At 37.0% G+C, this 24416-nt stretch overlaps 2 protein-coding genes across 5 annotated transcripts in view; one reads left to right on the top strand and one right to left on the bottom strand.

The window, feature by feature from the left end:
* Positions 1 to 10117, bottom strand: part of POLK (DNA polymerase kappa) — a 96215-nt gene extending 86098 nt beyond the window's left edge. For all 3 annotated transcript variants that reach the window (XM_020998432.2, XM_020998434.2, XM_020998433.2), the window contains exon 1: positions 10010 to 10117. The gene's annotated coding sequence lies outside the window, so the exon portion shown is untranslated. The remainder of the gene's footprint in view (positions 1 to 10009) is intronic.
* Positions 10118 to 10419: 302 nt separating this feature from the next.
* The window catches only part of CERT1 (ceramide transporter 1), a 163649-nt gene continuing 149652 nt past the window's right edge, over positions 10420 to 24416 (top strand). Inside the window, exons 1-2 of one of the 2 annotated variants that reach the window (XM_020998436.2) lie at positions 10420 to 10814; positions 18519 to 18653. In XM_020998436.2, coding sequence (XP_020854095.1) covers positions 10719 to 10814; positions 18519 to 18653 — 231 coding nt within the window. In that variant the 5' untranslated portion in view covers positions 10420 to 10718. The remainder of the gene's footprint in view (positions 10815 to 18518; positions 18654 to 24416) is intronic. The other variant, XM_020998435.2, reaches the window with a different exon arrangement.

The following is a 24416-nucleotide window of genomic DNA, read 5'->3' as shown; positions in this document are numbered from 1 at the left end:
CTCTTGTCCCTGCCTCAAGTTTCATCGTCAATCTAGTTCACCCTTCACATTCAAGCTAAATTGACATGCCTGAAATGCAGGCAGGTCTGACCTCGCCCCTCCTCTATGCACAGGCCAGGGGCTCTCTATTTTCTTTAGCATTGAATATAAACTCTTCTGTGCAGCATATATAAAGTCCAACATAATTTGGCTCCACTCAACCTTTTCAGGCTTACTCTACCTTTCTTCCCTTCGTGAGCTCTGTGGTTCAGCTAAACTGGCCTTACGGTTGTTCCTCCAACATGCCAGTCCATATCTCATCTCTGTGACATTACACAGCCTCGTACCCTCATCCCTGTAAGGAATTCCCACCTATCTCTGCCGCTTAGAATCACTAGTTTCCTTCAAAGCTCAGCTCAGGTACTACCTTCTACATGAAGCCTTTCAACTGATCACTGAATCGCTTGTGCCTTTCCTCAAAATTACTATTTATTTTCTACATATTTATGTACATGTTGTCTCCTCTTATATAATATAAGCTTTTTGAGGATAGGTACTGTTTCACATCTTTGTGTCCTAGGGCCTGGCATATAGTAGGTGTTTAACAAATGCTGGTTGATTAACCACTTAGACTGGGACTAATAACACTTAAGAGTGTGACTAATTAACCACTCAGACTGGTGCTTAATAAATTGTTGGTTGATTAATCACTGAGAATGGAACTACATGATTCAACAATATGTGAATGAAAAGTGAAAATTTTAGTTAAATAACCTGGCTTAAGGTAAGTATTTTTAGGTGCAAAAAAAATATCAAAGTTTAAAAAAGTGCTATTTAAAACTAATTGTTGACCCCAGATTATAGAAATCATGAGTGAGAGTAAATGGTATGATAGTGCCTTTAAATTTAGGAATAAAAGTGTTTTGTATGCCTAGTTATTATCACAATAACTTATACATTCATTGGCTGAATTATTTATCTGTAAAAATTAAAGCTGTCAGTGGACATTAAATATAGCTAAGAAATGGAATTGGATATGGAGAACAAGTTGCTGATTGCAACATGATTAACTTAATTCAGACTCAAGAGAACTGTTAAACTATTTATTATTGATGAGATATGAACTTTCTAACATGCTTTTCTAGTTATTCACTCTAAATCACATATAGAATAAAGATAAACAAGGATATATTACATCTTGACAATTATTTTTAAAAATGAATTTCCTTTGGATATAATTGCTATACAAGATATATTCTATATATGTAATCTGACAAAGAGAAACACCTAGTATTCACAGATGATGAAAATAAACAGTTGAGGATATAGATAGTCATTTTTCATGGCTAGAAAAAGAACCCATGAAACAGAAACAGCTAAATTTTAATGTTTTTATGATCTCTTAACAGGAGTTCAAAAATGTGTTCATTTTGTCCCAAACTAAGTCTAAATGTGAAACTACTTTATAGGTTTTATTTATCATTTCTCCCTTATTAATGTTTTTAAAAATCAACATGAGAAAAATTGTATCAAATTTCATATGCTTTGATACATATTCTCCAAATAATTTCAAAAAGTGATGATAACCTAAATGTTTAATAAATATGAACTATATTTTCATGAGCTGTATATCCACTGAATAGCATGAGTAGCATTTACAAAATAAACTCCATTTTCTCAATTTTAAGTAGAAGGGGATCCTAAAATCACAGAAATATTAAAATAGAAAAATTTTTTATGTATGATAAATTGCTTCCTACCCAAGAAATAAAACAAAAAACTTAATGTGTAGTTTTCATCAATAAATCTGTCAAAGGATTTCTCAGTGTAACAGAGAAAGAAATGATTAAAGGTAGAGAACTCAAAAGGCAAAAGGACAAACTGAAAAGAAATGTGTACTTGCAAAGACAGTATGGAGAATGACATCACTATTCACCCAATGTTGATGTACTTTGTGTTCAGTCTAAAGGGATGTCATACTGTTCCAACAAGGAGCCAAATACCAGAGGATTTTTCTAAAATGTCTTTTGAATGTTAAGTACCAAACTAAATATTTTAGTGTAAATAAAGACTATGAAATGAATTCTAAAATTTTCTGTGTAAACTAGGAACAAAATTTTTGCTTGAACACATTTTTGTTCTCTTACGTACACTAAGAAACATAAGATGACAGAGAGAAGAGCGATCTCCTTTGCAGCTGTTCCCAGAGTGTGTCCCAGAGATCTCTAGATCTGGTAGTTTACCCTTGCTGCTGGCTTTAGCATTTTCCTTTGCAGGGACAGGAAAACTGCTGGTGGAATTTAAGGTACAGTGTTTTATAACCAGAAGAATGTTCCTTATGCAGCTATGGCAAGCAGTAACACAATGAACCAAAATAAATTTGTTCCTGAGTTAAAATCTAATCACGGAGACTTGTATGTGACTGGGGCAAGTTACTTAAACTTGTTTGCCTCAGTTTCCTCATCTGTAAAATGAGCTGGAGAAGGAAATCACAAACGTCAGTATCTTTGCCAAGAAAACCCCAGATAAGGTTACAAAGAGACAGACACAACTGAAAAATGACTGAACAATAAAACAAAACCACAAATGTGTTCTGCTCTCATATGAGATTTTCACTTCTCTGTATAAACACAAATAAATCTGCAGAGATACCCTCAGAACAGAGGTTCTGTTCACAAACCTCAGGTGGCCCATGAGTTTGTGGCTTATAAAAAAATTTCAATGACTATATTTCAAGATAATTGGTTTCCTCTGTAATCCCATCTATTTTATTTTATACATTTAAAAACATCCAGAGAAGGAGTCTATAGGATTGACAGACTGCCAAAGGGGTCCATTACAGCAAGAAGGTTAAGGACTTTTGTCTTAGAATATCTATGGCAGCTTGATCAAATAGCTCAAACAATCCATTATTCAATAAACATTTATCAAAGTGCCTACTATGTGAAGAATATTGTGACAGGAGATACAAAGTTTAGATAAGACACAATCCCTCCCATCCTGGAGGTTACAATCTAGTAGAATAAGACTTAAATGCAGATAAATTGCATGAAACATTGATTAGAAAACTGCAGAACAATTAGAGGGAGTTCTGAGGAAAAAGAGTCAATAACGTGATTGGGGAATGAGGAGTGGTGTTGGTTAGACAATGGATCACAGAATCATAGATTTAGAGCCAGAAGGGATCTTAGTGGCCATCTAGTCTAACCTCCTTATTTTAGAGACAAAGAAACTCTGGTCCACAGAGGTGAAGTAACTTAGCTTACTATTTTTTTCAAGTACACCACACTGCTCTCAGGTTTCACCAGGCTGGAACTGCTGTGAGTAAGGAATCTGCAACTCACTGAATTTGCTAAGAACCAGACCAGCCAAGGACAAGAGAGGCTTAAAACCGACAAGTTGGCTCTGAGGATGTGAATTCTTTGGCTCTGGAGACCCATGAAAGAGGGGGAAAAAAGTATAAAATGCACCAATCTCCCACACCTACCCAGTCATGAGAAGCTCCTCTGCTTCCAAAGTGATGCTGATGAAGTGGCAGAAAAGGTGGTTAGAGGGTGATTTAAAAAAAATTACAACGATTAGATTGTTTACAAACATGAATTCAGGATCAAGAAATGAAAAGATCTAAAGACTCATATTACTTAGAAGCCTCAGCCTATGTACAATGAATACCTTCTTCAAGAAAGGAACTGAAAGGCACTACACATGTAAAGTTGCCACAAAAAATGAAGCTGACGATTTTAATCCCAAAATCAACCTAGTTAGCTTTCTTCCTTTTCAACTCTGGGCCCATCTCATTGTCACTCTCTACTACTGGTCCCACGAAGATAGACATAATGTTTGATAGACTGTTTAGGGTGTCCATCCAAATGCATACTGCAATCTGGGCAATAGATATTCCTTATCCACTTAGTTTTTTACTGTATGGATGGACAGGCCAAAATTCTTTGACTGCAGATCTTTTCCAGGATGTTCTGCAATGCCAATTAACACATTGTCATCCACAAGATGCAAACAACTGGAGGATTTCAGCATCCATTACAGTTGGACCTGGACTCTGTGCTGAATCTCCTCATCACAGTGATGAATGCCTTTGTTGAGATACATTTCTCTGTTTTATACCCTGATTGTTGTTTATTATTAAAGGGTCTGTGAACACGGTTATTTCTTTTGGCACAGGTTCTAAGGAGTCTTGAATGATCATGCTGTATGGGTGGGAGACCCCTTGCTTTAAAAGAGTCTATATGGCAATATTATTTGTTCATTCTTTAAACAGAAGACCTAAATTATGTAAAATTATACATAATCTTTTCCTACTAAATCTATTTTAAAAATTCTTCCCTATTAATTGTAGCAGCATTCCCATTGTTCAAATTCACAATACTATCAGTTTTAATTTCTTGGCACTTAATGAAACATCCTAGTTTTTTTTTTTAAACACTATTTCTTAATTTTGTTCCTTTCTAGTGTCACTGTCAAATATATGCACTAATTCAAGAGCAGAGTTTTCACAGAAAAAATATCTATTCTTTAAGATTGGTTAAGATGAAGTGGGGAAAAAATTCTTTGCTATAAAGGATGACTCTTGGAAGGGAGAGGGAAGAATACAAAGGGAAATCTAGGCAATGTGAAAAACAAATATATTAGTAAAAATCTATTTTAAAAGATCAAGAAAGATTTGTGAAATTTTAATTCATATTTGGAAATATGACTAGGAGGTATAGGTTGACCATGGAGTTAATTCTGAGTATAAGTCTGCAAGTTAGGTTCATCTAAGACACAATGAGAAATACTTCTTAAATATCTTTTAAAAATGCATATATAATTTTTAATGATAGAAAATCCTGTTCTATGTGAGACAAAGGCATTCATTTTATAAATCTATTTACCTATAAAAGCTCAAAGCTTCTCATTACTTTTATATTTTGAGGATCTGTAATTCCACTCATTTTTGTCGAGGGCAGTACCAACACTCCAGTCACTTGTGTTCACAGCCTCAAGGTCACCTATGATGCCTCACTTTCCTGGCTTGGTAGAACCTTCAGGGCATATAAGTTTAAGAAAGTAAAGTTTCTACCATAAGGTATTTGCATATTTCTCTTCCCATGGTTTCTAAATTTATATTGTTGCCAAGTTGTTTTCTTTTCACATTATTATTTATTTTGTGTTTGGTGGTAGTCACTGAAATTGTTAGAAAGCACAATAAGGCCCCATCACAGTGATCACTCAGTAAATTTCTTCTGATGATAACAACAATGGTCATAAAATACAACATCTATGGCCAAAGTCTTCATTAACATTGTTTTAGTTACACGTGATCTTTTTGGTGAGGCACTCAGGGTTAAGTGACTTGCCCAGGGTCACACAGCTAGTAAATGTCAAGTGTCTGAGGTCATATTTGAATTCAGGTCCTCCTGATTCCAAGGCCAGAGCTCTATCTACTGTGTCGCCTAGCTGCCCCAATTTTTCAATTTCTTTTTGTAATCTTATAATTAGAAATTTTAGGCTTTGAGTGTTAAACAAGAAAATTACATTTAAACTAAAAATGATATTTTTAATGAATTTTGAATATAAATTTCCATATAACCAATATATTTTATATAATACATATATCATAATTATGTTATAATATAGAATTAATAAACAATGTATAATTTTAATAACTAAATGCGATTAATAAAAGATCAATAACAAGTCTTTTTTCCTTATTTAAAAGCTATACTGGAGAAAATTGATGATTTTGCTTTAAAGACACAATTGTTATCTAGTCATATATATATATATATATGTAAAATTTATAATATATTTTGGCCAATAATCTAATTTAAATACATTTCAAATTTTCAAAACATATTTCAAAGTACTTTATAAAAGTCTTCTACCTAAATTCTGTTAAGTCTTTCTTATTACATGCTACTTAATAGTAAGGGAATATACTACAGGTTGTTTAGTAGAAAGAATACCAGACTTTGATTCAGAAGATCTAAATTTAAGCCATTCTCTGACACTTATTATTTGTGTAACTTTGGTGGTAAGACCCCTTTACCTCACTGGACCTTGGTTTCTTTACCTATAAAATGAGAAAGTTAGACTACATGATCTCTAAGTTTCCTTCTATTTCTAAAATTCTCTATGATTAATGAGGAAATTAACATAAGGTGGTCCCAGATTTTTAAACGGGTTGCATTCAAACAGTTCTTTCTAAATATGTTGTTTGGGTCTCATATTTTCCCAGAGAATCGATGAAATACACAGTAATAAATTCTCAGGTTGGCAAAAAAGTCTATTTATTTAACCAATAATATATCTTTTATTGATCTAGTACTAATAATGTTATAGGACCTAATTGCCATTTATAACAATGTTTCAATGAGAAAGTATGTTTCTAGTTCTATTGGTAAGTCAGGAACTTTCTACCTCTATGGATGTGACAGCCTGACAACGGAGAATTCTTTCATCTCCAAGATACCGAGAGTGGCTCCTATGACCTGGGACTAGGGTGGGATAAATAGGGCCTGAGATGGTTTAGGATTTACCAAGTGTTTTTCTGTAAGCTGCTATAGTTGTAGGACCCCCTCAAATATGCCTACATACATGGTTGCCTACTTTTATGGATACAAATATTTATACACATATTTACAGAAGAAGCTTCTTTAACAGTTTGCACAAGGATACACAGATGGGAGTTTCTAATAGCTGTTTATCTTTATGCAACCAACAAGTATTAAAAAGATAGCTTATCCACTAGCATGTTTTACACAATTGAACATTCTACCTTTTGAAATATATGCACACATATATATGCAAATGTCTATAATTATTTCTACAAATCCCTATATAATGCAATTACATATATTGTTTCCCATTCATATACACAGGTACATGTATCTGTTCTCCACATGTGTTCTTTCACATGAACACACGGCTTTGCCATGACAAAAGATGGGAATAGTTAGCCCATGCTGAAAGGGCTATGAGAAGATAGGCCCAATGATAAATTGCTAATGGAGCTGTGGCGTGGTCCAACCAAATAATTTGGAATTATTTAAGAAGAGTAACTAAACTGTATATCTTTGACCTTGCAATCCCACTACTAGTCATATACCCCAAGGAAGTCAAAGATAGAAACAAAGGTTTAACATATACAAAAAATATTTAGAGTAATACTCTGCCATAAATACTGGTAGCAAAAAACTGGAAACTGTCATTATCCTTCAACTGATCAATTATTCAGAGAAATGTGGGAAAATTTGTATGAAATGACCCAGAGTAAAATATATATAATCAAGAGAACAATGTATACAATGACAACATTAAAAAAATGAAAATACCACCAATAAGAAGTCAAATTCTAATTAAATGAAAAACCCATCAAGGTCCTAGGAAGAGATAATGAAATACAAATTCTCGCTCATAGAAGAGGTAGAAGAATCTCATATTAGGCCAGAATCTTATACATTGTCAGATTCAGTCTCTGTAAAATTGTTTTTCTTTGTCACAAGGGGATGTGACTTGTGGGGGTGGGGTGGGGGTAGAAAATGTCAGTGATATAAAAACCGAAAGCATCAAGAAAATGTATTTTTAAAAATCATGGTTTCACATCATCCTCTTCTTAGTGAGAAACTAAAACTGTTTCAGTGAGAGACAGAAGAGTGGGAAAAGGACCCACTACTCAAAGTATTTGTTCCTTTCCTCCTGTTTTGCCTAGTGTTGGATATGTGATGTTTTGGTGGGGAGTGACTACCCCCAAGGAAGTAAAAATCAGGGCCAGGAAGATGCAATGAGAGTCTGATGAGAGGCAGAGAATATTTGAAACAGGGTCTGCAGCAATTAGTGGGAAGGAGGTGGTACAAAGAAAGGGGTGGTACTGTAGTTATGTTTAGCTGGGATGACTACAATGAGAGAAATATTGTTGAATTGGTGTTAGTAAATAGGAGACTGTCTGTAGGTTCTCCCTTGATATATAAGATAGGAAATTTATGTAGAACAAAAAAATAACATTCATATTAAAGATAATTCTATTGTAATTTCTTTAAGGGACAGTAAGACAGTAATAAAATAATTCTTCATTATAATGAATTAAAATCATTGTAAAGAGGTCTTGTACTTGGAAAACTTTTAAACAGTTTAGTTATATAGAGGAAAAAGTGGCAAGAACCTTTTTAAAAAATTCTAATATTAATACATGAAGTAACTTCACACTGAGTGAATAGGCACTATAACAGCTGTAATTGCTGGTAGTTACAAAGATATAATTAACTTAATATGCACAGAATGTGATATATAAGATTTTAAACAAATATATGAGGCTTCCATAAATATTAACTCTATTATGAAATTAATTTCTCAATAATTCATTGTCTATTTTAAAAGAAATCATAATTTTAAATGAAATATGTTTTTAAAAATCCAACTTGGTAACAGCATCAGTACATATGGAGTTAAAACAAAATCTGATTACAATATCTCTTAAGTTTGAAAAACATTCTGGATTTGTAATTCAATGAAGATGAAAGAGCTCTTCCATCTTATTTTCTGAATGACATCTGTGACTTTTAGTGCTCTAGGCTTATTTTTAAAAAGCTTTCACTTTAATAACGATACTAACTTCAACTTGGTTCCATACTTTATGAATACAACTTGAAGATTTTACAATAAAACAAGTATCTCTCATGTATTAGCCAGAAAGAAAACATAACTTAAAACTCATGTTTTAGTCAGGAAATCAAAACAAACCCTAGGGTATGAGAGGTACAAAAATCACCCCCATAAAATTCCATAACATCTTGCCCATGGTCACAAAGCTAATTAAGGTGTTTAAACAACACACACAGACACACACAGGATTCCAGAAATTTTCACATGTCTTCTGGAGTTTAAGGATAGGGGGTTTCTATTTTGACAGAGCCAAAACAAGTAATTCCAATGCTTCACAAAAAAGACAGCTTAGGTCAACCAATATCACATGCACCTTCAAATCAAATTTATAAGTTAAATTTTTTGGGAAAAGATACGATAAAATGTATTTTAGGATAAAAAATCTGGGCAATGAGAAGCCTAGGACAAAAGGCCTACTCTGTGTTTGTGTGTGTGACAGGTGTGCCTGTGGAGGGCATGGGATATGGTGTGGAGTTCACCTGTGTTTTGCTTTCTCTTTTAACCAATCATTCTTACTAACGAGGTTCTTTGCTAAAAGCAGTCATTTCTAGATTCAGAAGGGGTACTCTCTTAAGCCAAGGGCCCTGGAGCCTAGCCCAGTCACTCTGCTCTAATTCCAGCTTTGTACTTTTATACTGTTGGTGAGGGTACATGCAGCAGAAAATGAAAGGTGCCAACTCCTTCTCCTCCCTCTCTAGAGGCAGAAGGTAACTCACCTCTTAAGATCATGGGGGGTTTTGAAACTGACTAGACTATCAGCTAGTTCAACTTTTTACCTTGCCCAGCCCATTTTACAGAGAAAACTAAGGCCGTCTGATTTCAATTTAAATTCATTAACTGCCCAGAAGATGCAAGGAATTGTGCTAAGCAGATAAAAAGGCGAAGAGTGAATGACCCTATGCGAGATGCTCAGTGGTGGGTTTCGCAAGGATAAAAAGCGCCAGTGGTACCCTGCTCGCCTGCGCCTGTCATCTAGCTACCGCAGCAGCCCTACATGCCCGGGCATCCTCCGCGGTACTAATTAGGGCTGCCAGGGGTGCGCACGCGCACAGACACCCGGACACACCGGGTCAGGCAGCCCAGGGCCTTCCCTGGGCATCTTGCGGCCGTCAGGGAGTTGGGGCGCGGAGCAGCGTAATCATCTAGAGCCCCCCGAAGGGCGACTTAGCGTGCCTCGGCCTCTCCAGAGTCTACGGGAAGGAGCTCAAGTCCTGTCCTGTCCGGTCCAGCCGGCAGCCAGGCAGCTCTTCACAAACGCTCTGGGCCAGGGGTTGAGAAGAGGGTATGTACAGGAATGGAATCCGGGGGCCGCGAAAGGATGCCCACCCCCTGCGCCCAGTATAAAGAGACACCCCCCGCCTGACCCACTCACCAAAGGGCCTCAGAACCGCAACTACACCTCCCAGCGAGCCGCGCGCTCTGCGGAACACTACGCCTCCCAACATGCAGTGCGGCCAACCCTTCTATCTTACACCCATCTTCCCAGTCACCCGAAGCCGGGAGGGGGACTAGAATTAGGACTCGCCTCTCCGCCCCTCGCCCCGGTCTCGAGCCGTGCGTGTTGCGTCACACGCTGATGGGCGGGCCGAGGAGGGGGCGGGGAGAATGGGAGGGATGAAGGGGAGGGGTAAAGAGAAGGGGGAGGGTAAATAGTGTCTAGAGCCAGGAAGATGGCGGCAGCGGAGGTGTGAGCAAACCTCAGTCTCCGCAGCTGCGTTTTCTCCTCCCTCCCCTCACCTTTTCCCTTCTGCCCCTTGTCCTCCCGACATTGGCACTGAAGGAGGAGCGCCTCGGGTGGCTGCGCCCGGCGGAGCACAGGGGTGACGGCGGCGGCGGCGGCGGCGACGGCCGACAGCTGGAAGGGCAAGCTCTCTTCGCCGCTCGTTCTCCTTCCCCGGTCCGCTCGGTGCCCGGCACCGCGGCGGCGCCCGGGCGCTCGGGCTCCGTCCCTTCTCCTCCTGCCCCCAGCGCCGGGGCGGACCCGCGTCCCGACCCCGGACCCTCCCTCTCGGGGGCTGGGCGCCTGTGCGGGCGCAGCGCAGGCAGCGGGGGCCGCTCTCCTGCTCGGCTGTCGCGCCTCCATGTCGGATAACCAGAGCTGGAACTCGTCGGGCTCGGAGGAGGATCCGGAGACCGAGTCCGGGCCGCCTGTTGAGCTCTGCGGGGTCTTGAGCAAGGTGGGGACGCCGGGCGAATCGGGCCGGGGGGGTGAGGGGGTGTCACCTGGCGGCCCGGGGGCGTGGGCTGGGGTGGGGTCCCCCGGACCCCGCCGGGAGCCTGCGGGGCTCGGGGCTGGGTAATGCGGCCGCTGCTGGGGAGGCCGGGGCCGGGAGCGGAGTGACCGTCTCGGATAGCGGGGCTCATCCGTGGCTTGGGGGGGCGGGGGGAGGAGGAGGAAGAAGGGGTTACAGGAATTGTGTCATAGCCAGGACTTGGGAGAGCCCGGCGTGGGGGGGGCGGCCGCACCAGCTGAGCCGACTTACGGGAACGTCGCCAGCCGAGGCTGGGGGGCTGCTGCCGCACCCCCAAAACGTCGGAAGGTGTTGTGCTTTGGCCCGGGGGAAAAGGGCTGGAAGGCGCGGAGGTGTGGGCCCGGGGGCGGGGCGCGCTTTAGGTGGAAGCCTGCGCCGCTCCTGCCCCGGCTGAAATCCGAGGCTGGGGGCTTTCCAGGTTAGTCCGAAACAGGACTGAAATCAGGAGAATTCCTGAAACGTCTTCTCCCCCCCGCTGCCCTTCCCCAGGACCCAGCTTTTCGAGGTACACGTGACAGACACAAGAGAAACATTCATAATCACCTGGGACACGTCAGACAGGAGCCCGACCTTTAAGTTTAGGAAGAAATGCTTGGCAATAAATTCTCTAGCTTAGGGGTCGGAGAGAAGGATGGGGAAGAGTGATCCCGACTCTTCCAGGATCTCTTAAATCTTTTCTAATGGTCAGTATGATCTAGGGTCACTCCTGGTAAAAGTGACTGCACAATTCCCCCCACCCCCATTTGTGACTGAGTAAAGAGTTAAAAGACCTAATTGCTTATTAAATGGTGAAGACTTCTAGAGAGGATTGGAGTGCCATTCTGCCCTGACAGTATTGGTTTAAATATATTTGTGTGTATGTGGAGTCTTCACCATTTAATAAGATATATGTGTATGTTTGTATATGCATATATACATCTATGTATATGTATTAAGTACTAAATTTGTTTTCCCATCGGCCTCGAGAGAGAGGACTGGAGCTAGTACTTGTCATACTAGTCATGAGATACTAGGTCATGTGCAGCCCTGGAGTATTAAGAAATCCACAGTACTTCCAATAGTTCATAGTTTTGGTTAACCATTTGGACCTGGTTTGTGGAATTATTTCATGGGGTACTTATACTTAACGTCATCTTTACACTAGACGGACTAAAGTGAAAGAGGTTTAGAAAGGGAGATACAAGTCCTGACATACTAAGCATAATATCTAGTATTAGAACAATTGAAAGTTTCTTGAGTCTTAACCCTACCACAACACTTAACGATACATGGAACAGATTCTTGGATCTCTCATCTCAGGAATTTGCATTGAACATATGTTTTTGAGCACATTTTAAGTTGAATAGGCTTTGGAAAAACTTTTATTTTGACTACTGGGGTATTTGAATAATAACAGCCAATATTTCCCAGCAGTCAGTAAGCATTTATTAAGCACTTACTATTTATCAGGTACTGTGCTGAGGGTACAAAAACAGAAATGTCCCTGATCACAGGGAACTCATGTTCAATTTCATGTGAGTAGAAGAATGTGATTCTTAAAATGTTTATGGTGTTTGATAACCCTTCTGATCTTGATAAAAGTGGTCAGCAGTATATTCACATTGTTTCATTCTATGAGATGCAAATCTATTTCTAAGCAGAACCTCCACCATATATGTAAAAACACACAATTATCTATATACAACTCTCTAAACTACTGTGTACCCTACTTTGCATTCACAGTTATAATTGATTGTGGTTACTCTCTCAGGACACAAACCTCCAAATTACTACTGCCTACTTTATCTAGATTAGAAGGGGTTACCTAGTTTTAAGTACTTAGCAAAATGAAATGTACAAATGATTTTAATGGCTTCAGCACCCCCCACACTCTCTTGTGAACTGAGAGAAAATTCTTACAACTTTTTGTACCTTGTTTTTCTAAATATAAGGTTCAGTTTTCAAAGTTTAGAAATTAAGGCCTTAAAAATCTTCATTTTCTAATTCAGTTTCTGTATTATGTCAACAAATGTTAGACATGGAAGGGGCTCAGGAGAGCATCTGCTCTAGCCTTCTGATTTTACAGAGGGGGATATGGGGGTCAAACATTGATTTATTCAGGATCAGGGAGCTAATAAGTAGAACAACAGTGGTAGAACCCAGGTTTTTGAATCCCTTTCCCAGTACAGTCCTAGACTACCTTGTATTGCCTTGGAAGTATATGTAATGAAACTACGCTTAGGTTAGCTGTCAAGAAAGCACATTTCTCATGAAATTGTAGGTAATTTCCTTAAGCAAGTTTTGAAATACTTTAACAAGGATATAGTTTTACATGCCTGACTCTCCCAACAGTAATTCTGATTATTAACAGTTGTAATAAATATCTCTGTATCTGTGAAGTACAGTGAGGATTTTCAGTAGTATAAAGTTGTCATTCCAGAAGTTTGGGATTTAGTAAATGCATTTGTAAAGCTAGGTGAGTTATCTTATTTGAGTTTGTGGTTTGTGTAGACTGCAGTTTACTTCAGAAGGAATTTGTGGAAGAGGTATTATTCAAGAAGTATTTTAAGTATGTACTTTGTGACTTAAACCTTTTTAGGTGATATGTAGATTATAAAATGTAGATATGTTCTGTGCCCCCAGGAAACTGATAGATTTGCTGGGGGAGACGAGAGAAACAACATTAAATGGATAATAGTATATGAATGGTAGTGTGTGATCCAGTGGCTTTATGTGTGGAATACCATATGAGGTCATCATTATGTGACATTCAGGAAAACTTAGATGGAATTTGCTTTGAACGGTAGGTGAGATCTAGTTTGGCAGAAATTAAGTTGGATGGTATTACAATCTGGCTGAACTTGGAGAGGACAGGAGTAGAAAGTGAGGAGAAAACGTTGGATAAATAAGATGGAGTTTGATTATGAAGTATATTAAATGCTAGAGTGAGAAGTCTGAACTTGATTCTCTAGGCAGCTGGGTTTTTTAAGCAGTATGTAAGAAAGTGTTTTTAGAAGATTTATTTGGTAGTGGTATTCAAGATCAATTCTGTTTAACATCACATAATTACGTGCAAGGTATTGGGGAGACAAAAAACCAAAATGGTCCCTGCTTTCAAGGAGCTACTTGGGGGAGGGGAGGCAGAATATGATGTGTTTATAGATAAGTAAATGGAAAGTTAGTTAGAAAATAGCCTTTTAAAAAAATACAAATAGATGCAAGGATGGATGTCTGAGCTGTGCTGTAAATGGAGCTAGGGATTCTACTAAGTGAAGAAATTACATATATGGTGTACTCTAATCATTTCCCAAACACTATAGATTCTACCCTTTTCTTGTCTTTAAAATTGTTTTCTTCTTTCCCACTGAAGCCACCTAAGTCCAGGTTTCAGCATTTTTCCCTCTGAGTTATTGTAATAGCCTTTTTTCTCCATGTACTTCCTGCCTTTTCATCTGATCATAGATTTAGAGTTAGAAGAAACCGTTGAGCCCATCTCTTATCCTACAGATGAAGAAATTTAAGGTCAAGGAGATTGTGACTTGCCCAAGGTTACATATGGTAGTAAACAACAGAGGTGGGATTTGAACTGACGTCACCTAACTCCAGAGTTAGGTCCCTCTCTTTTCAACCCCTCACATTTTCCAGTCCATTCCTAACAGTTTCCCAAGTAATTAAAAAAAATTCCAATCACATCTTTCCTTTGATTAGAAACTTTCAGTGACACCCTGTTGCCTACTAAATAATGTATAAATATATTCTTATAAATACATTCAAAGACTTCCACAATCTGACTCCAGTTTACCTTTCCAGTTCTATTTCAAAATACTTCACATTTTCAGTGGTTTGGCAAAACTATATTACTCTTTACCATTCCTGTACCTTGTTCCTTACCTATCCTGGCTCTATGCCAGTACTCACCTTGTTGACCTCACTTCATGACTAGAATGGAGCCCTTTTCACCTGTGTCACAGCTCTGCTTAGTTGCAACCTTCTCCACCAAGTCTGCATTTAGTGGGCACTTAGTGCGTGGTCATTGCTAGGGATACAAAGACAAAAAAGGGAAACATTCTTCACTTTCGGGGATATTGTGTTTCTCCTCAACCTACTCCTGCCGCTTGCCCCCAGCACCCCATTGTATTTTTGCAAGCACTTTTTCTGCATCTCCCTTGCATTTATGCTACTTTGTGTTACAGTTATTTGCATTATGTGTTATCTCCTGTATTATTGTTTGTTTCCTGAGGGCAAGGCTTGTGTCATTTCAACTTTCAATACTCAGCTACTTAAGAGTAAACACTTAATGTTAATTGAACTGACTTGGTGACTTAGTGTTAAGGGATCAAGAGGAGTCAAATATGATTCAAAAATTTTAACTATGGGTAAGTGAGAGAATCATGGTATTGTTAACAGAAAAGTGTAGAAGTTGTGTTTTTGTTTTTTTAACCAGAGGTGGGATGGGGTAGGATGGGGAGGGGAGAGGAATTAGTAGAATATTTATGCTTTAATGCCCTTTTGAGTTTCAAACTCAGTACTAAGGAGGCATTTAGCAGTCTGTGGAACTAGAGCTTGGATCCGGGCTGGAAGGACAGATTTTGTTTTGGAGGTTGAGCAGTTTAGATATGATAGTTAAAGCAGTGAGTTTAAGTACTATGCAGAAAAGTCAGGAGAGCATGCCGTCATTTAAAAAGTTGGAAGAAGATAAAAATAGGAAAGGATTTTAACAATTCAGATAATGAATCTGTTTTAATTTTTGTAATTTTACTTATGTACCTGTAGCTTATTGATATGAAAAAACCTTACTTCTCCAAAAGGCAGTTATAGATATAGAAGCAGCTGAAGTATGCTTGTAAAAATTCTCTACTCATTGCTCTTGATTAAAAAAATACACTTTCAACTTGTAAAATTAGCTACCCATTCTCTAAATGTAGTATTAAATTCTTTTTATTCTCTTAAGAATATAAAGGATAAAAAATTCTTTGTAGCCGCTTTGATTACTGGGCTTTCACTCATTTGTAGTTCCAGATGTTTGTGTTATGAGTCATTATTGTATTAACATTTAATTTGTAAATTACTTGGATGTAACAAATATGAGAAGCATGGAATAGTGGAAAAAGAATTGGTCTCATTGTCAGGATGACTTAGTCAAGTTATCCCTCTGATACCTGTGACTGTAACCTGCAACTAGGCATTTGTTTTTCAGTGCCCCAGGCTGGATTCTTAAGAATATAAGTCTTCTTGTTATAGTTCCTTATGCCAATGACCTCACTGCTGGAGTTAATTTTTTAAATCACAAATACCATTATTTTGGATTATTAGGATGAATTAGACTTGAAATAGGTGTCAGTCCAGATGGTGAAATATTGGTGTTAAATGAGATAATAAGAAATTAGGAGAAAAATATTTAAGCAAACTTGTTTCGCCTGTCTGGCCATGACTTTTTCTACTTCAAGACCCCTGGAAATGTTCGTTATAAAGAATTTTATATATATATATATATATATATATATATATATATATATATATATATATATATACACACACACACACACACACACACACACACACATATATACACACATTATATATATACATATATATATACACATTATATATATATAAAATATATATAATGTATATGTGCACATATAGATACACATATATACATACCTTTATACATAATATGTAATTATATATAATATATAATTATGTGTTATGTACAGGTGTATATATACTACCTATATATACCTATATATATGTATAATATATATAATTATAAAGAATTACAATCAGTAAAGAATGAGGCAGGAAAGATGAAAGTACCCAAATAAAAGAATCAAAGGAGCTCTGCAATGGGAACTTAAACAACAGTAGAGAAGCTGCATTAGTACCAAAAGTCTCTGCTTCGAATCAGTTTTCTTCCTGTTTGTATTTAAGAGGAGTAAAGCTGGTTTAGGAGAATTCATTTAGACAGAAATGCAGAATCTTAGTTGAAAGGGACCTCAGACTTGCATGGTAAGAGCACCAGAATCAGAGGACCTGGTTTCAAATCTTAACTTTGCCACCTCCAGTCTATGCGATTTTAGCCAAGTAATACCCTCTCTAAAATGAGGGACAAGAATTCAGGGGACCCATAAGATAGCTGGAAGAACCCTTCCTTCTCTTTCTCTGAACCCAGTTCACTTATGTGAACAAGTATCTCTTCTTCAGTGTATCAAAGAGCCGTTCTTAGCCTTTGTTGCGAAACTCCTATTTAGTGGAAACCCATTACGAACCTGAACTCCCATCTCTCACTCTTCTCCCCTGCATCGGGGTAGCTGTAATGGTAAGGAGATACTTCTTCACAGTTAATCTAAAAATCTGCAGCTAGAACTTTCAACCCATTTGTTGCTCCTGGTTCTGCCCTTTGTGGCCAAGCAGAATGAGCCTGATTAATTTTGTATCCCCTCCAATAGTTGAAAACAGCTTTCATGTCTACTTGAATTCTTCTCTTCATGCTAAATATCTCCAGTTCCTTCAAATTTTGTGACATGTTCTAATTGCCCTCTGTTTGTTAATGTCCTTCCTAAAATTTGATGTTCAGAAGTAAAACACATTCTAGATGTGGTCCTAACCCAGGGCAGAGTACAGCAGGATTATGCTCTCCCTTTTCTTGGAAACCATACTTCTCAATGTAGCCTAGGATCCTATTAGTATTTTTGGCTTCCATGTCATACTGATTTATATTTAGTTTGCAATTCATTAAAACCCCCAGATCTTTTTCAGATAGATTGTTCTCTAGCCATTCATTCCATAACATATGCTTGTGAAGTTTTTTTTTAAGTAAGTATAAAGAATTTACATTTTTCCCTACTAGATTTTATCTCGTTAGATTCAACCCAACATTCTAGATTGCTGAGATCTTTTGGATCCTGTCTCAGTTATCTGTTCTGTTAGCAGTCCTTCCCAGGTTAATCATATCATTGATTTTTTAAAAGGTTGAAAGGCACAGGGCTGAGACCCTAGAGGGTTTCCTTCCAAGTTGACAATTCAACCAGTTTGATATCTCCCTATTGTAATATCTTTTAATGCACAGATCCCCATGTTTTCTATAAGTATAGCGCTAGAGATTTTCATTACTTTGCTAAAATCTAAAATAGGTTGGTTATGTTAGTGTCCTACTCGTAAGCACTGCCTTAGAGTTTGAAGATGCTATTTGCTTCTTTCTTTTTGAAAATTTGGCCTTTTTTGTCTTTCACTCCTATGGCATTATTTTTTATATGGCATTATTTTTTAAACATCACTGACAGTGATTCAGTAATCACCTGCCAGTCCTTTTGGTACCCTGAGATGTAGTTTACATGGGCCCTAGTACCTGTTAGATGCTGTTTTGGCATGTCTTTACGTATCCTGGAGTGGAGAGAAAGTTTGTATCTTACCTTGTTAATTATGCCACAAGTGAACATAAAGATATTATAAAATCTGAAAATTTTGAGTTTCCCCACTTTCTGGCTTTCATAAGTAATTTTTGTTTTGTGTTCTTATTTTTTTTTATTTAAAAGCTATTGAAGAGAGATTTGATTTAATCATTATTGTAAACATTTAAATTAGCTACTAGTTCAATAAATTGGTCTTCAATATTAAATGCAGGTGTATTTTTTTTCTTTTCTCCCTTAGTGGACAAACTACATTCATGGCTGGCAAGATCGCTGGGTAGTTTTGAAAAATAACACTCTGAGTTACTACAAGTCTGAGGATGAGACAGAATATGGATGTCGGGGATCTATCTGTCTCAGCAAAGCTGTTATTACGGTAAGTTCACTTTTTGAATAGATATTTTACCCTTAAAATTCCTGTGCTAGAAACTTTTTGAACTCTGTGTAACTTCTGTAGTTGCTGGTGGTATTAGAAGAGTTAAAGGGTTTCAGGAGAATAGCCAAGGAGTATCAGTTATAATCTGAAAAGGGTCTGTTAAAGTTTAGAAGTGAATGAATACTTTTTTCTGTTCAGAGAAAGCTGTTTTCTTATAATAATTTATTATATTATGCTGTGAAATTGAAAGGTGAATTTTAAATCTCATGGTAATCACTGAAATCTAACATGTATAATGAAGGGAAAGAGGTACCTTTCCAATATTTCTCATATATACCTTTCTGTGATGTTAAAGGTTTATGCAGTCTATCCATATATGATATAGATTCAAGTTTTTTAAACAGCTTAGAGCTAAAAGAACTTAAGATACATGTAGGAAAAAATATTGGAGATGCTTTAAAAGTGTTGAGACAAGAAGTTTGAGACAAAAAGTTTATATTGTTTCAAAAAATTTTTGATTTTGTCTTTTATTGTCATATCACATTGATTTCCAAATGTAAATCTTCTCTCTACCTTACCAAGAGAACTATTTCTTCCAGCAAAAAATAAAAAAGAAAGAAGGCAGTTTAGCAAAACTGCATATTGTCATAGGCAGTAACACTATCCATACTTGCTACCACTTGTTTCATGTTTAGAGAATAAATGGTCATTATCTTAGGCTGTTATGTAACATAGTGAACATCTTGGGATCAGGTTAGTTTTTCAGGTACTTTTTTTTCTCCATTGAGATTTACTAATATATGCAGATTATGCTAAAGGGATGAAAGGGTGGTGCCACCATATTTCTAACAACTAAAAGATATGCTTTTCCTCAGTGGTGTAAGTCCTTGTCTCTGTGTCAGTATTTTGAATATAAGTACTTTTGATTCAGCTTTTTTAATAACTTCATTTGTAGCTCAGGTCTCATCTTAGCTTGGTGCAGATGAAAGAAATGAGTAAGAGAATAAGACAGCAGACATATTGGGAATGAAGAACAATAGAATTTGGAGGAAGAAGAGGCTGAAGAATCATAGAGATTAGTGATTAGAAGGGTAGGAAGAAGAGGATATGCTCTGGGAATGAAGCACAGAACCTAAATAATGATGGTGTGTTTAAAGCAGAAAGTACAAATAAACATATGAAAACATTTTACCTTTTTTGTGAACTACTGGTTTCAGCTATTCTTCATTTATACTCAGATACCCAGTATTCTAAGAGACCAGAAGAAAGTATCCCACTACATAGAACTCCTTCTAAGGTGAAGATTACAAATAAAGTGTATATATTATATAAATGCATTTTTTAAAGAGTAAAACACACCTTCTTATGTTTAGACTTTCATTTAAGTAGAACAAATTCTTTGAAGTTTCCTAAAATGGAATTTTACCTGTAGCACAGATATTAATTTTTTTAGAATTAGTAGGTCAGTGCTACTTTACCGGGGATGTTATCTGGAAAATTGTAAGATTTTAGAACACAAGTATGATTCCAGTTTTTATAATATAAGGTAATCAGAGCCTAAGGAATTAACTCTTGCAGTCATGAATTATTTGGTTGTAAAACCAGTGCTAAAGCTCAAGTTTCCTGGTAGTGCTGAATCTACCATATATTTTGACATTAATATCACTCTTAATAATATATTCAAGGTCTGTAACCACCTAGAAATAAACAGTTTTGAAAGGCATGGTCAAATTGTCATTTATTGCAAACACATTCAAGTCTCCCTCATCATTTTGCTTTCCACTCTCCTCAACCTATCTTCTATCTCTTCTCCCTTTCCTAGCCAAACTTGTGAAGGTCTTCTACACAGACTACCTCTACTTGCCCACTTCTTAACCCTATGCAGTCTGCTTTTTCACTTCTTTCATTCTCCACAAACTGTTCAAATCATAGTCTGACCTTGTTGCTTCCCTGTTTGAAAGCCTTCAGTATCTCCCTATTGTGTCTAGAACAGGTTCTTAATTTGGGATCTATGGATATATTTTAGGAAGTCTATGAATTTGAGTGGGGAAAAATTACATCTTTATTTTCACTAACCTTTAACTGAAATTTGATATTTTCTTTATGAAATTATGAAACTTATGAAATTCATTATGAATGTAGGCAATAAATATTCCAAGAAGAGATCCACTGCCTTAAGCAAAGGTGTGCATGACATAAAAAAAAAAATTATGTGCCACCCTATGACAAGATATCAACTACTTAGCCAAACCATTTAAGGCCCCTCCACAGTCTGACTCCATCTTACCTTCCAAGACTTATTCATGCTGTTCACCTTCATATGTATTAAAATCCAGCCAAACTTGGCATTTTATCTCTGCATTTCATACTGTTTGTTTATCTCATGGGCCTAGGATTTTTTAGTCGTATTCCTTCCTCTTAGCATTCTTCCTCTGAGACTTAGCTCAGTTGCTTCTTTTTTCTGTGAAGTCTTTCCTGATCTTCTTCAGTTTTTATTGTTGTCTCCCTTCCTAGACAGCTTTGCTTTTACTTATCTGTATATATATATTTTTTATTCCCTCTACCCCTCCCAAACCAGCGGAATGTAATCTCCTGGAGAGTAGAGCTTATTATTTGGTTTTGGTCTTGGTTTCCTTTGCATGAAGAACGATGCTTTTACATAGTAGGTACCCTGACAAATGCTAGTTTTATAGTCGTTGTATAGTAGCTGAAAATAACTTTTAATATTATGGATTTAGGATATTTGTAATATTTTTCTTTGTGCTTATTTAACATTTTTAGTTTATGAGTTGTATTTTGATACTATATGCATTCAAGCAAACATGGTCTTCCTTCCTCAGTACATTCCTTAAAAACTTAAGCAAAATCACCTTAAACATAGTTATCATAGTGCCTAGTAGTAACAGGTATTGCCTAAATAGTAGTAATTAGTAATTGCTTAAAGTGAAATTAACATGGAGTATTGGTTCTGATTTCTTCTGAAAGGTTGTTATGGAGATATCTATAATCCAGTCAGCATTTATTTTGTACTAGGGTGGCATCCTGAAACCTTTTAAGGATTATTGAAGTTAAGGTTTGGACAAGTAAAGGAAAGTGTATGTAAGCATCTCATTGTCATGTACCTTTTTAGGAATGATTAATTTATTGACAATCAAGATCAACTTGGCACAGCAAAAAGTGCTAATTTTTATTTTTATTATTAATTATTATTATTAATTTTTTTATTATGCAAAGCATTTTAAGCTTATGTGTTCAATTTCTGTTCTTATTTCACTCCTAAAGATTTATTTGGCAGTATATGATTATGCATAATGACAATATCTCTCCTGCATTTTTCTTTCCTCATACTGACATTCTGTCTTCTGGAGACCTTAAAAGTATTACTCAGTAGTAAATAATCTGATGTTTGATAAGCATTGATCATTGATTATGTTAGTTGTAATTCCAAAAGGAACTGGGAGTTGCTTATCACTCATTTTGTTCTTCTTTCGGACTTTATTTTTTGGAGGATCCATATCTGTGAAGCCGTCATTGTAATGGGCTCCCTCTACCAGCACAGATCTGCAGTTGTTCTGCAACTTAGTCTTAGAGTTAAGTTTTTTTCCTTCCTTTCTTTTTTTTCACTTTTTGTAACTACTTTATTCTTTTATTTTATTCCATAGTTTTTCTTTTTTTCTTAAATTAATTTATTTTGATTTATCAACAACTGCTTCTGTAAGCTTTTGAGTTTTAAATTTTTCTCCCTCTCCTTCCCACCTTCCTCCCCAAGACAGCACACAATCTGATATAGGCTATACATATACATTCCTATTAAACATATTTTCACATTAATGACGTTGTAAGAATTAGAACCAATAGGGGAAACCACCAGAAAGAGGAAACAAAACACAACAGAAGAAAAAAATAGCAAATAGTATGCTTTGATCTGCATTCAAACTCCATAGTTCTTTGTTTGAATGTGGATAACATTTTCTATCATGAGGCTTTTGGAGATGTCTTAGATCCTTGTATTGCTGAGAAGGGTTAAGTGTGTCAATATTAGTACCTAACTTATTGTTATTCCCTTCTTGAGCCAAATCTGATGAGAGTAAGTTTCAAACGATGCTTATCTCACTCCCTTCTTTCCCTCTGCTGTCATAGGTTTTTGTGCCTTTTCCTGTAATGTAATTTATCCTTGTCTGTCTCCTCCTTTCCTTTTCTCTCAGTACATTTTCTTAGTTAGATCAGATTAATCCACTTGCTTGGATACATTTAACCCACTTGATTAGATTTTTTTTATCATTACATCAAAGTCAACTTATACCCACCCCCTTTATGTATACCCCTTTAACATGGTGTAATAACAGTATAGCTCAAGGGTTACAAGTGTCATCTTCCCTTGTAGGAATGTAAACAGTTTGCCCTTATTAATAACATGTTGTTTCTTTCTGTCCTGTTTACCTTTTTATGTTTTCTTGAGTCTTGTATTTGAAGATCAAATTTTCTGTTGAGCTCTGGTCTTTTTGTCAGGAAGGTTTGGAAGTCCTCTATTTCATTGAATAGCCATCTCCTCTCCTGAAAGATTATGCTCATTTTCGCTGGGTCAGAGTTAGTTGTGAAGGACACCAAACCCTTAAATGATCTGCCCAGGGTTCCGTAGCCAAGAACTGTGGTGGAAGGGGACTTTAACTCACATTACTTTCTTTTTATTAAGCCATGTTTCCTTATCACCAGAAAAGCTAATATGTTTACAGCTTATTTAGCAATAATAGAACACAACTTTGTGCAGCCATCTTGTATCTTATAACTCCTAAACTGCAAATTTTTTATATTTAGTAATGCATCTTTATTTTCTTATCTTTCCATTCTAAAATAGAGTTTCTGATTATCAGACAGCTAGAAAACTTTGAAATTGAATTCAACAGACAATTATTAAGTACCTGTGTGCAAAGAACTAAGAGATAGAAGAGATGTAGATATACTCAACACAATCTATGTTGGGAGCGTATACAATAAACAAATATCAATAATACTTAAGTAGATAAGAACTCTTAAGTTAGAGGGGAATAGGTCATTCCTAGCTAAGGGAACCATAGGACACAAGATTTTTGAGCCTAGTTTTAAAATATACATAGAATTTCACTTGGCAGAGAGGTGACTGTGTTGCACAACAGTATATTACAGGCATGGGAAACAAGCAAAAACATGGAGGTAAGAACAGTACTTGACATGTGAAGGGAATGCCAAATACTCCAGTTTAGAAGCAACATAGAGTGCTTTGGAGGTGAATAACATGGAGACCCATTAGAGAAGACTGGAAAAGTAGGGTGACTTCAGTTCATAGAGGGGTCTGTGTGCCTGGCTGGGACTTTAATAGATCTGATCAAGAAATGTTGTGCAGGAGAGAGTGGAGGTGGGAAAACTTGTTAGTAAGTTATGACAGAAGACTTACAGTAGTTGGACCAACTCCGTATCTATGTGCCTATCTTCATGCAGCCCTCTCCCTATGTATTATTTTCATCTTTGGTCATCTTTATCCATTTGCTGAGTTTGAATTCCATTTCTCTTATTAGTGATATGGAGCAATCTTTTATGTAGTTGTTTGTACTTTATAATTCTTTTAACAACTGTTAGTTCTTATCTTTTGGCCATTCATCAGGGAATGCTTCTTGATTTTAAATCTTAATTCCTTATACGACTTGGATCTTAGGCCTTTATCAGCAGTGTTTAACAGAGACTTCTTTTTCCCCACTTGACATTTGGCCTTTCGTAGTCTAAATGCAT

This window comes from Phascolarctos cinereus, unplaced genomic scaffold (assembly GCF_003287225.1).
Source record: "Phascolarctos cinereus isolate Bilbo 61053 unplaced genomic scaffold, phaCin_HiC Scaffold_4;HRSCAF=312, whole genome shotgun sequence".
Classification (NCBI taxonomy): domain Eukaryota; kingdom Metazoa; phylum Chordata; class Mammalia; order Diprotodontia; family Phascolarctidae; genus Phascolarctos; species Phascolarctos cinereus.
Note: the sequence above shows the minus strand (reverse complement) of the source record. Positions and strands in the feature narration are given on the sequence as shown.